General features: G+C 43.8%; 4 protein-coding genes across 4 annotated transcripts; 2 read left to right on the top strand and 2 right to left on the bottom strand.

Moving 5' to 3' along the window:
* Positions 1 to 179: 179 nt before the first annotated feature.
* On the top strand, positions 180 to 1820 carry LACBIDRAFT_328735 (uncharacterized protein; the record flags this gene model as incomplete). Its single annotated transcript, XM_001882859.1, has 7 exons — positions 180 to 260; positions 319 to 631; positions 690 to 737; positions 797 to 861; positions 923 to 1118; positions 1184 to 1649; positions 1778 to 1820. 7 exons carry the CDS (start codon positions 180 to 182, stop codon positions 1818 to 1820), a joined length of 1212 nt encoding a protein of 403 aa, XP_001882894.1.
* Positions 1821 to 2300: 480 nt separating this feature from the next.
* Positions 2301 to 3738, top strand: LACBIDRAFT_300001 (uncharacterized protein; the record flags this gene model as incomplete). Its single annotated transcript, XM_001882858.1, has 6 exons — positions 2301 to 2444; positions 2524 to 2787; positions 2836 to 2994; positions 3065 to 3160; positions 3229 to 3421; positions 3482 to 3738. The coding sequence occupies 6 exons, from the start codon at positions 2301 to 2303 to the stop codon at positions 3736 to 3738; spliced, it is 1113 nt and encodes a 370-aa protein (XP_001882893.1).
* A 5221-nt stretch (positions 3739 to 8959) lies between these two features.
* LACBIDRAFT_299997 (uncharacterized protein) lies at positions 8960 to 10189 on the bottom strand (the record flags this gene model as incomplete). Its single annotated transcript, XM_001882741.1, has 1 exon — positions 8960 to 10189. The coding sequence occupies one exon, from the start codon at positions 10187 to 10189 to the stop codon at positions 8960 to 8962; it is 1230 nt and encodes a 409-aa protein (XP_001882776.1).
* An 8-nt stretch (positions 10190 to 10197) lies between these two features.
* Positions 10198 to 11160, bottom strand: LACBIDRAFT_328732 (uncharacterized protein; the record flags this gene model as incomplete). Its single annotated transcript, XM_001882740.1, has 1 exon — positions 10198 to 11160. One exon carries the CDS (start codon positions 11158 to 11160, stop codon positions 10198 to 10200), a length of 963 nt encoding a protein of 320 aa, XP_001882775.1.
* Positions 11161 to 11276: the final 116 nt, after the last annotated feature.

Genomic DNA, 11276 nt, shown 5'->3' with positions numbered 1-11276 from the left:
GGTCTTCGTCACCTCCGGGGATCATTACTCCCCGAGGTCGAGCTCATGTCGTTCACTCCCCTTCTCCTACGGGATCCGATTCGTTGTTTCTACCAAGCCCTGGCCCAGAGTCCCTGCCAGTTTCCTCGCCTGACTCGACGCCGCCTGTCCCTGTTCGAAGGTCGAAGCGTACTCGTGCCATGGTCATGGACGAAGATTCGGATGTGGTCGAGATCATCGATCCTCCGTCTACAACACCCTTGAAGCTGGCTATTGGCCCTGTAAGTTTCTTCATTTTCCTCTGCTTAGACATTTTTACTAACTTTTTTGGTTTCTTAGCCAGGTAAACGACGCAAGATTATTGAGAAACCCTCGTCTGACGACGAGGCCATCCAACATCCCAACCGTTCCCGTTCAAGCTCGTCGGACTCTGTGCCTCTCGCTAGGCCTTTGCGTGCAGACAAGGGCAAGGCTCGCGCCAAGACGCCTCCGCTTGTTGCAGGTTCATCTCGAGTTGACAAGGGAAAGGCTCGGGTGAGGACTCCTCCTACTACTCGTAGTTCCACCAAGCGTACTGCCGTTAAGCCACCGGTGGTCAAGCAGAAGGAAACTTCTGTTCAACCCAAGCGTTGCGGTCGCCCTCGTAAGAAGTGTAAGCTTTTTCTCTTTCTCAATTTGCTTTTTAACTTTATAATTCGGGTTTTTTCCAGCTCCCGTTATCTTCCAAGAGCCCATCGTGTTCGACAAGAAGCGATTTAGTAAGTCGTTCTTTTACTAGTATTTTTGTTTACCCTGCTGACTTTCTTTTTTTTTTTAGAACGTGCTACCGCTAGATTTGGGCTTAAAGAGCTCCCCGCGGTTCTTAAGGGTACACAAATCCACGTATGTCTCCTCCTCTCATTTTTGTCTGAGTTTTCATAGGTACTGATACCTGTTTTATTAGATGCCCGAACCTTGCCTTCAGTGCTCCGCGCGCAAGGATTCCGCTGTCAAGAACTGCACCTTTCGTGGGTGGGGCACTCCCTGCGGTCCTTGCGATGTAGTGCATGTTTCTTCGTGTGAATACTATCTGAATGATGAATGCCGAGGGGCTGTCAGGGATGTCATCCGTAACCGGTTGGCTATTCATGCGCCTTCAGGTATGATTTTTTCTTTTTCTATTTATTTTATAGTCTTTTTAATGACTTTTCACTTATTTTTCTAGCTATATCTGCACTGATGGAGTCCATCAAAGAAGACGCGCTTCATATGCGCACCCTATCCGTGGTCCTTGAGGCCATTCGCAATCGTCGTGATGCCAATCTTCGAGAGTTCGCAAACGCCATCGCGGACCTGTGTCTCACCGCCGAGCCTGGAACTCTTCTAGGCACTGTTTTCGAGACTCGCGAGGAGTTCGGCTTGTGGTACAGCTTCGTTCAAGACTTTGTAGATACTCAGGGGGTCCCAGTGCCTGCGGGTTCAACGACGGCCGATTTGGAGAGACTCGTCTCGCTTTTTCAGCGAGACGATTCTCCTCCCATTGCTGGGCCTTCATCTCTGACACCTCGTCAATGCCGTGTCTGCTCGCTGTCCCTTATTCCTTCTATCGCCGTTGCTTCGCCTGGTCTTCCACCTTCTGCCCATTCTCAGGAGGAGGAGGAGGAGGTTATCGACGAGCTTGTTGACGAGGAGTAGGTGCGCTTGTTTTTACGGACTCTTTTACTTGGCATGCATTCGGACACCTTAGTTTTTGGACTTTCTATATCAACCTTTTTGTGTCATTATCTTTTGTAGTTAGATTCTGCTGTCCTTATAGTAGAATCTTGACTTTCTCTTTCTTGAACTTTGAGATTTGTTCCTAAGTGAGAGCCTTTTTGCATGCTTTCTAGAGTGTGAACTTGTGAATTTTCGACTTTATTTCGCATTTTTCTATCAAATTCATTCTGCCTTAGGGTTTTATTGTCTCTAGTTCGCGTTTTTATGACTCTTTTCCCCTTGGTGGTTTTAGTGAATCATGAAATCGAATTTTTTATCTATCAAGGTAGCCTTGATCCCTCCCCCTCACTAAATATTGACTGTCCTCAGTCAAAACGACTAAGTTCATAGGTCACGTGGCGTGGGAAATCCAAGGCTCGGAAAGTTTATTCTATTTTTAGACGTGATCACGCTGGAACGCGCAACTCCAAATTTTCATGCTTCAAGTGAATTGCAACGCGGAATTTCAGAACGCGCATGCCTTGGTCTCAGACACACATATAAAAGCAGGCAGTGGCGAAAATTTTTCGGACAGAACAGTTTTTTTGCTTTTCTACCACGCACTCTCATTTTACCACTCGCTCATTATGTCTATCCCACAAAACGCTCTTCCCGCCACTGTCAAGCTTCGCGAGTCCGCTCTCACTGCCTTCAAAACTTATCAGGACATGAAAGAGGGACTGAACAGCGCTGCCGCTCCCACCATTCTTGGCGTAACCACTAATTACTGTGTAAGTCGCGAATTTTTCTGTTATAAACTTCGTATTCTCTATTTCTTCGAACAAAGGCTAATACTGCGCACTTGACTAGGTTCAGCTTATCGACACCAAGGATCCGTGTCTGCTTATGCACCAGCCAATGCACAACGTGCTTTTCCTTGTTAGAGGCGAGTACAATACCCGCAGCACTGGAGTTCACACCATCGCACCCCCAGCCAACCTCGACACTATCAAAGAATATTGTCGTGCCATTCTCGCCGCGCGCGCCGCTGCGCAGGTCGCTCCACCACCTGTTACTGCTCAAGCTCAGGCTCAGGCTGAGATTGCAGAGGTAATGGCCGCCGCTAAAGCCAAGGCACGTTTATACTTATTTTGTTCATCTTTTCTCATTTTATTAACGCAGCGCGGATACATTTTGAAACAGCGTCCCCGCAAGCTTGTCAAGTCCAAGGCTGTCGTCGAGGACAAGGACGACAAGGTCGAGATTGTCCCCGGCCCCTCGGATACCGACGTTATGATGGGTGGGTGTGATGGCCCCAACACTATCACTGCAGCTGACACTGTGCGTTATTTTTTATTTTATTTTCTGTCGAGCAGAACCCAATTTTAATATTGCGTACCGCCTTGCTCAGATGGCAGTGGACAACCTCTTTGGTGACGAAGAAGTCAAGGACACCGCTTCCTCTCCCAAAGAGAAAGGCAAGAAGCGTGCTGCCTCTGGTCCCAAGGTAAGCTGCTATTATTGCGAGAGTCCACTGCCACGTTGTTAACTTCATATTTTATTCGGACATAACAGACCCCAGCCAAATCCAAGCGTGCCGAAACGGTCAGCATTCCCTACGACGCTGTTCCAGGCATGGACACTAACAGTCGCGAATTTCACAAGGCCCTCGTCGTCGAGCATGCCAAAGGCAGTTGCGCCGGCGACAAATGTCCTCGTACTGAACCGCCCTTTATTAGTGGTTTAGCAGATCTTCAGTCTCGTCAAAGTTCGTATTTATCTTTTATCTTCATAAATCGTAAACTAACACGCTCGTCCTTTGTTATAGACGAGTCTGCCAACTCCTTGCTCATCGACAACCCTCTGTACAGGGAGATCTTAGCGCGCGCACATGCTGCTGTTACCAACCGCATGCCAGCTTATCCCACCCTTGCTTATTTCAAGCAGCAAGAGGTCGATCTTCGTGAACGCGTTCTTCTCAGCATGCAGCGCCTCGACTTGGAGCTTCGTCTTCGCGATGTACTTGTCGCTGATTACGAAATTGCCCTTGCCCAGATTGCTGAGCGTGAAGTAACTAAGGAGTAGTAGAACTATCCGAACTTTTTTCGTAGACGGACACCTAGAGCCCGCATGTATAGTTGACTACGCATGGAAAATCTAGAAGGCACTTGCGCATTATGTTTATAAACTGCTGGAGGTTTTATCAAACTTTAGCCAATTTTAAAGCATAAGTCTACTGAGCCTCTTCTTCACTTAAATCTTCGATTTCTTCTAAGTCCCCGGTAGTGTTTGGAAGTCCGGTCTCGTGACTGGAAAAAGACCGTAACCAGACCGGACCAAGACCGCAAAAGACCGGACCTGCGGTTACGGTCTTTTATTTTTGAAAAGTAAAGACCGCAATAAAACCGGTTAACGTGAACCGGTCTTGACCGGTTTGGACCGGTCTTTTGTAGCCCCTTAAATACCCTTTAAAACGCACCCAAGAACGTACGATTTGGTAAAAAAACGAGAGAGATATGAATTAAAATGTAAATTACTTTTGGGAATAATAGATGTACCAGACTTATTTTATAGAAGCACCAATTCCTAACGGAACTTAACGTTCTTGGGCTCGTTTTGGAGCTATTAGAGATGTTAATAAATTTACCGATTCATAATTTTAAAATATTGGCCTAAAGACCGGTCATAAACCGGTTAAAACCGATGCAGACCGAAACCGGTCTATAGACCGCAAAAAACCGCGGTCTGTGGTCTTTTTGCGGTCCGGTCTGGTCTTTTGACCTCTGGGGAAAATGCAGACCGGTTACGGTTACGGTTAACGCCCCTGGGCATCAAAAAACCGGACCGAACCGGACTTTCAAACACTAGTCCCCGGATTCATCTGCGGAAGACCCATCAAGATTAACTCCTTCAAAGTAGTAATCTCTTGCGTTAGGTCTTTCTTCAACGCCTGTGTTTTCGATTTCATTCAGTTCCTCATTGCTTGCATCAATAAGTGTACTGAAGTGCTCAGGTAAGTCGATCCTTTCTCTTGCGAAATACGGAATGACTCTGAACGCTCCAATTTTATTGTGATTGACTGATCCGTCTAGTTCACAAACTATATATGAACCTCCCTTTGTTCGTCGTACCACAATCATAGGTCCCAGGTATCTTGGTTGCATTTTACTATTTAATGACAAGGATACCTGTGAATTTCTGAAAAGCACCAGGTCTCCGGGTTTATACATTCGACCACTGATTTTATGGTGGTGGCTCAGTTCATATTTTGCCACTCTTTTCATTTTTTCTAAGGTGACCCTCTCGCGCATTTCCGCCACATGCTGCCTGTGTTTTGCTAATGCTTTGGCTCTATAGCCAATCAATTCTACAGTGGACAACATACGATCTGGTAATTTTACTAACCAGGTAGCCTCCTGTACGTCGAGAGGTAATATTGGATGCGCGCCTGTTACCATAAAGAACGGCGAACAACCAAATCTTTTTCTAATCGTGATCCTGTCAGCCCAAAGTACTTGCCAAAAGAACCAATACCACTTGGCAAGGTTCTTGGGTCCACAGCACTTTGTGAGCATTTGTATAATATCCCAATGGGGCCTTTCGATTCTGCCATTTGCCTTAGAATTATACGGAGATATCCTAATACCCTTTATCCCGAATTTTTCTTCGAGCCATTTTACAGCAGCAAGGAAAACCGAACCATTGTCAGTTATTATTACTTCTAGACAACCCCATCTGCAGATGACTTCTTCAAAAAGCCATAAGCCGACAGTTCTTGCAGTTTCACTTTTTAGGGGTTTTCCTTCAACCCAGCTTGACAGTGCACACCTCCCATGGACGATGTATTTACATCCATTAGATTTCGGAGTCATGTGTACGGTATCAGCGTGTAGTTGTTAGAAAATAGATGGTGTATGTGTCACGGTGGGTGGGATTTCCACTACATGTTTGGTACGTTCCTGACAACGCTGGCATGTTTTCACATACCAATGTACATCTCTTTCGATTTCAGGCCACCAAAAACGCTCCGTTAACATATTCTGCGTAGCATATGCTCCCCTATGTCCCATAGCATCGTGTGCAGATCTCATCATGTACATTCGGTGAGACTTGTCGACCACTAGCTTGTGACGTGATTCAATGCTTCGACGATATAATCTAGTGTTTGAAAGTCCGGTTAGGTTAGGTTATTGGGTGCCCAGGGGCTCTAACCGAGACCGAGACCGGTTAGGGTTCGTTCCCAGACGCAAAATAACCTAACTGGACCGAAGATAACCGATGAAAACCGGTTAGTTGCAGTTACTAACCGGTTAGGACCGAAAAAATAGAAAATCGATTAAAACGCGTATATTTTTCATATTCCTTGCAGTAAACATTATTGCCATGCGTCGTAGCTTTAAAACAAGCCCAAGAACGCTAAATTCGGTGAAGAATTGACAATTTTATAATAATATTCTTGAAAGCCTACTATTTTAGCCAATAATTTAGAGATTTGACCATAACTCTGTCAGATTTTTAGCGTTTCTCATGCTTTTAGATGCGTTTTGAAGGGGTATAATAGGGTCGGTTGTAACCGGTCATAACCGGTTTTTTAACGGTTAGTTAACCTCAAAATAACCGGTTATTTCATTTCCAGAATTGACTAACCACTAACCACGGTCCGGTTTTTTTGCGGTTAGGTCCGGTCTGGTCTCGGTTATTTTCCAGTTAATTAACCTAACTTCCAAGCACTAATATAATCTATCCTCTTTGTCTAGGAAGAAACTTTTTGCAAATCTTACGAAAGCGCCGTACTTTTTATCAGAATATCCTTCGATCTTTTTAGGATTTTTCAGCCATTCTCTGAGTATAAGAAGGAATTCATCCTGTGACTGTCCAATGAATGACCTATGAGTTTCCGGGTAAGGTTGCTCTGTTTCTAGTTCGTCAAACCTGGCCTCCAGGCCTGGTGAAGTTAAAGTCGAAATCATGTAAGTTCGAAGAAATTCCTTCTGTTCTGGGCTGCTTTTTGTATGATCTGGATCATTGTCCACTCTTGTTTTCACATCTTTAGCTATTTTCTGTGTCATTGCTATTTCCCTGTCTAGTTCATCCTTAAAATCTGAGATGTCTAGAGCCAATTGTTGGATATATCCCCCCCTCAAGTCAATTTGATCTTTGAAGGTTTCGAAATCCAAAGGGGGCTCCCCTCCATCTGGATCTGGTAACACTTCAATGACACCAACGGGTTTGTCGAGATGTTCATCTGAAGGGGGATACACATTGTCACCTGGTTGAGCGTCTCTGCGCGATAATCCATCTGCGCCAAAGGTCTTTCCTTGGACATGTTGTAACTTAAAATGGAACATTAGACATGCGTCAATCCATCTGTTGATGGTTGCATTCGGTCCCATTTCAGGGTTTCGAAGCATACCTGACAGGTATTTCGCGTCTGTTTCCACAATTAGTTTTCGACATCCTAGGAGCCAGTATGATGCAGCCTGTAAAGATCACATTAAACCAAATAATTCTCTTTTTGGTTGGGAAAATCGAGCTTCTCTATCATTCAAAGTTATAGAACCGAACCTGGCATACTGCCTAAGCCCAGTCGTATGGTTATCCTGATATATGTAGAACCCAACCGCTTTCCAAGAGGTGTCTACAGCTAGTACCACTGGGTTAGGATTATTTTCGTAATCCAACGGCACGAGCGCTTTACTTTCGTGAAGTGAGGATTTCAATTTGTCCATAGACTCTTCTTGTGCCAGTCCCCATACAAAAGGAGCCCCCTTTTTGCATAAATCGTTGAGAGGTTCTGCTTTCTTTGCAAAATTCTCAATAAACATTCTGCAGACCCCTACAGTTCCTAGAAAAGCCCTGATGTCATGTAGGTCTTTACAAGGTCCCCAAAGATCTATAACTTTCATTCTTTCAGTTTCCGGTTTTCTGCCTTCATAAGTGCATAGGTGGCCTACTACTGTTATTTCAGCCGCACAAATTACCGACTTAAATCCTGAAAAGGTTCCTCCAGCATATTTCATCCTATGAACTACCCTGTTAGCATTTTCGAAGTGTTCCATTATGAACCTTCTTATACCGCTATTTTCAGGTATAGTCTCGTATTTTCCATCTGGCAACTCGTACCTTGTTGCAGGCCCTCTGACAGGCACATCATCAATATATGGTACAGTTACTTCAGGAATTTCTTCTTGTAAAATATACGTAACGTCATCATGGAAAATTGGAATGGAATTTGTCCAACCCATGGGTAGAGTGACAAGTCTTAAAGCTCCAAAAGGTGTTTGAAATGTAGTCAGATCCCTGGAAGTCTCTGCCAAGAGCCTTTCATCGTATCCAACGTATAAATCAAACATTCCTCCGCAAGCTCGACCAGCGAAATGCGTAGCAAGTGCATCGGTTGCAGGTGGTAACCCTGAATGTGCTATAGTCACTGCATTTAAAGGTTCCAGACTATGTACAAGCCTCAAACTTTTTCCATCTTTCTTTAATACACAAAACCATCTTGACCTATAAGAAGAATTTGAGGGTTCATATACCCCAGCATCCAATTTGGTCTTAATAATTCTGCACACTTTTTGATAAAGTCCAGGAGGTATTGGAATATTTTTCAAAACCCATGGCGTATGTGGAATTATTGGAATGTCTATGGGTGGGAAGTATTCTGTTTTGAAGCTCCCCCTCTCACTATCATCCCAAGCAAAGGCTTCGTTGTTTTCCATCATAAAATGATGTAATAGTTTGCGCTCCTCTGGCCACAAGAAATCGCCGTTATGAACTTTGTCAAATTGCTCTCTTTGTTCTTCAGTATAGCGTCCTGTGGGTGTGAATTCTGGTGGGTTTCTATTCAGCTTTGGCAAGGTGTCCATTGGATCGCCTTTTATATCCCGAATAATTCGAAATTTATCTGGCAGGTCCTGAAAGACGGGTCGGATTTTCTGTGTGACTGGTTTATACTTTTTAGTTACCAGTACCTCCCTTGTTGCAGGATGTTCACCCTCCACTTCGCTCGGTTGCGCTTTACCGTCATGGTTATATATCGTATTCATCATGGTTTCCACTGTAGACGCAGTGCCCGATTCTTGACTTTGCTTAGAATAATATTTTTCTAAGTAGTTTACCAGAACCGTACTAGCTGCCTTGTCTGTCATCTTTTCTTTTTCATGTTTTAAGTATTTTGTAAGATACAAATTCCTAGTCTCTTCTTCAGAGAATTGATCGTCCATTGGTAAGGCGTACAATAGGACTTTATATCCTCCCGCACCGTCTTCTTTGAAAGCTATTGCGATTTCTCCTTGATCTTTTTCAATCAAATCATCGAGGGTTGAAAAACTTTCTCAGTTTTCGATTGAAGATCCTCTTCAGTGTGCATTTTCATCATTACTGGTGGTTTTCCTCTGTCAAAAGTGGGTAACATTGCTCTTCTGCCAGAGTTTGGATCCGTTATGGTTACCGTCTGTCCTCCGTCTGTAGAGTTTACGACCACGCTCCCTGTTAACACGTCAAAGGGCCTGCCCAATAGTACTTTATAGGCTGGGTCCCGTATTACATGCACTTGCAGGTAAATCGTAATTCCTCCGAAGTTAAATGGAACATTTTTGGCGAGACCAAGGGTCTTTTCCACAGTTCTATTCGCACTTTGCATTTGAATGGTTATATCAGGATCCCAAGGGACTGCTAATTTCTTAGCAACCTTCGCATCCATTGATACAATTTGTGAGCCACCATCCAACAAGCTCTCTACTTGACCAAACTTATTAATTACTGGATATATCGATTTTAAAGCATGGGACTCTTTAGATACGTAAATCTCCTTCGGAGTTTCCGATGAGCCTAGGCCTTGCAAATATTGCTCAACAGGGTCTGTCAGGACTATAGAACCCTTTGGTATTACTCCATCATCCTCTGTTGTGCACATAAAAGTGGCTTTGATGTCCAAGTCATTTATATTGATTTTTCCGAAATTAAAATTATCTTCTTGCTTTTTAATTGGAGGTGCGTCTTTATCAACCTCCTCGACTATAGTTACTTTTCGATTGTGAGCAGTCTGAATTGGTACCTTCTTTTTAGCTAAGGCCTTAAACAATTCTTGCCTTACTCCAGGAGAAATGCTCATAAGTACTTCCGCGCTTAGAGTAACAGGTGCTTTTAACAGACTGTTCAACGCTTGTTCCTCATTTTTAACATTTTCTATTGGAGCTAAATGCTTGTATGCTATCGGGCGCTTCTCATAGAAAGGCACTGGGTCATACTCGTCAACCGATTCTTTCGCGTTACTATTTAAGTCTGGGATACCGAGATACGGTAATTGTTTGTGCCTTGGATTAGGATCCTCAACATCATCATTTCTTTCAAGTAATTTTTGATTATTTTTCAAAGTTTTCTTTGGTCCATTGAGATTTTCTGGTTTCTCAGGAGGAATTTCTTCTTCCTCTGATTCTTCGATAATCACAACTTTCCTACCCCTTTTCTTTGGTGCGTCCTCTGGTGCCTTTGGTTCTCCAGCATTGGGTTTAGTCTTACTGGAAGGCCCCTTCATCGGACTCTTTAGTTTCCCGACTGTCCCTGAGTCTCGGTTTGAGATCTACGGGTGACGGCAAACTGCGACGCATCTACGTCCCTCGTTTTATTGGGGTTTGTAACAAGGTTCGCAAGCATGTCGGTAAGTTTTAACACTTGGTTGTTCATGTTGAGAATCACATCGTCTCTTGTATCTCGCATCTGGTTTGTAAAAACGGAAATTTCATTTCCATTATTATTATCCGGTAGCCTGATTATACCTGGGACAACAGCTTCTTGACTAAAGACTTCTCCAGGCTCTGCAAACATATTATTTTGTAGAGTCAAATTTTGCCTACTAGCCTCCTCGACAATTTGTCGAACGGATTTTTCGCCATTCCCTCTAGGTACTGCAGTATTATTATGTGTAAAATACATTTGGTTCCCAAGAAGCTTGATTTTCTTCTGGGCTACGTGTGCTTCTCTATGTGGACAATTTGAAGTAAAATGGCCTGGTTCATCACAGTACCAACAGCCATCTGAAGTCATTTTATAACTCGCCACTTTACTTTGTGGGTTACTGATATTCAGCTGTTGGTGAACTAAAGTCTCTAAGAGTTTCTTCATTTCGATCTGCGTGTTTTGTACCATATTACGAAGTTCTGAATTCTGTTTTTGATCTACTTTAATTTGATCAAGGAACGTCGCAGTAATACTTCGCAATTCTTTGAATTCATCGTGCTCCATTTTAATTTCCCGTTTGCGCGCTTGAACTGATCTACCAGTCGATACAGCTCTCGCGTTGCTTGGGTGGTCTCGGGAGTCTCCAGTAAGACGTCCAGCGATGGTTTCTGCCATGTCTATGATGTCTATGATATCGTATGGATCTTCAGTTCTTCTAGCAGTGGTCTCATCCTCGTTGCCTTTCTGTTTTCGGTCTCTAGTTTGTTCAATATTCAAACTGGCCTTAACTTGATCAGCAAAGGAATCTGTCAGACAGCCTAAGAACATGTCAACTAGCTCTCGGTTGCTCACCAGTACTGGCGGCGCCATGAGTAATTTTTGTTGTGCCCTAAAACTTTGAGTTAAAATTTTCAACTCTGTCAAGTTCTTTTCTGCTAGCCGAC

Source organism: Laccaria bicolor, genomic scaffold (genome assembly GCF_000143565.1).
Source record: "Laccaria bicolor S238N-H82 LACBIscaffold_18 genomic scaffold, whole genome shotgun sequence".
NCBI lineage: Eukaryota > Fungi > Basidiomycota > Agaricomycetes > Agaricales > Hydnangiaceae > Laccaria > Laccaria bicolor.
The sequence above is the reverse complement of the archived record's forward strand: the minus strand, read 5'-3'. Positions and strand labels throughout refer to the sequence as shown.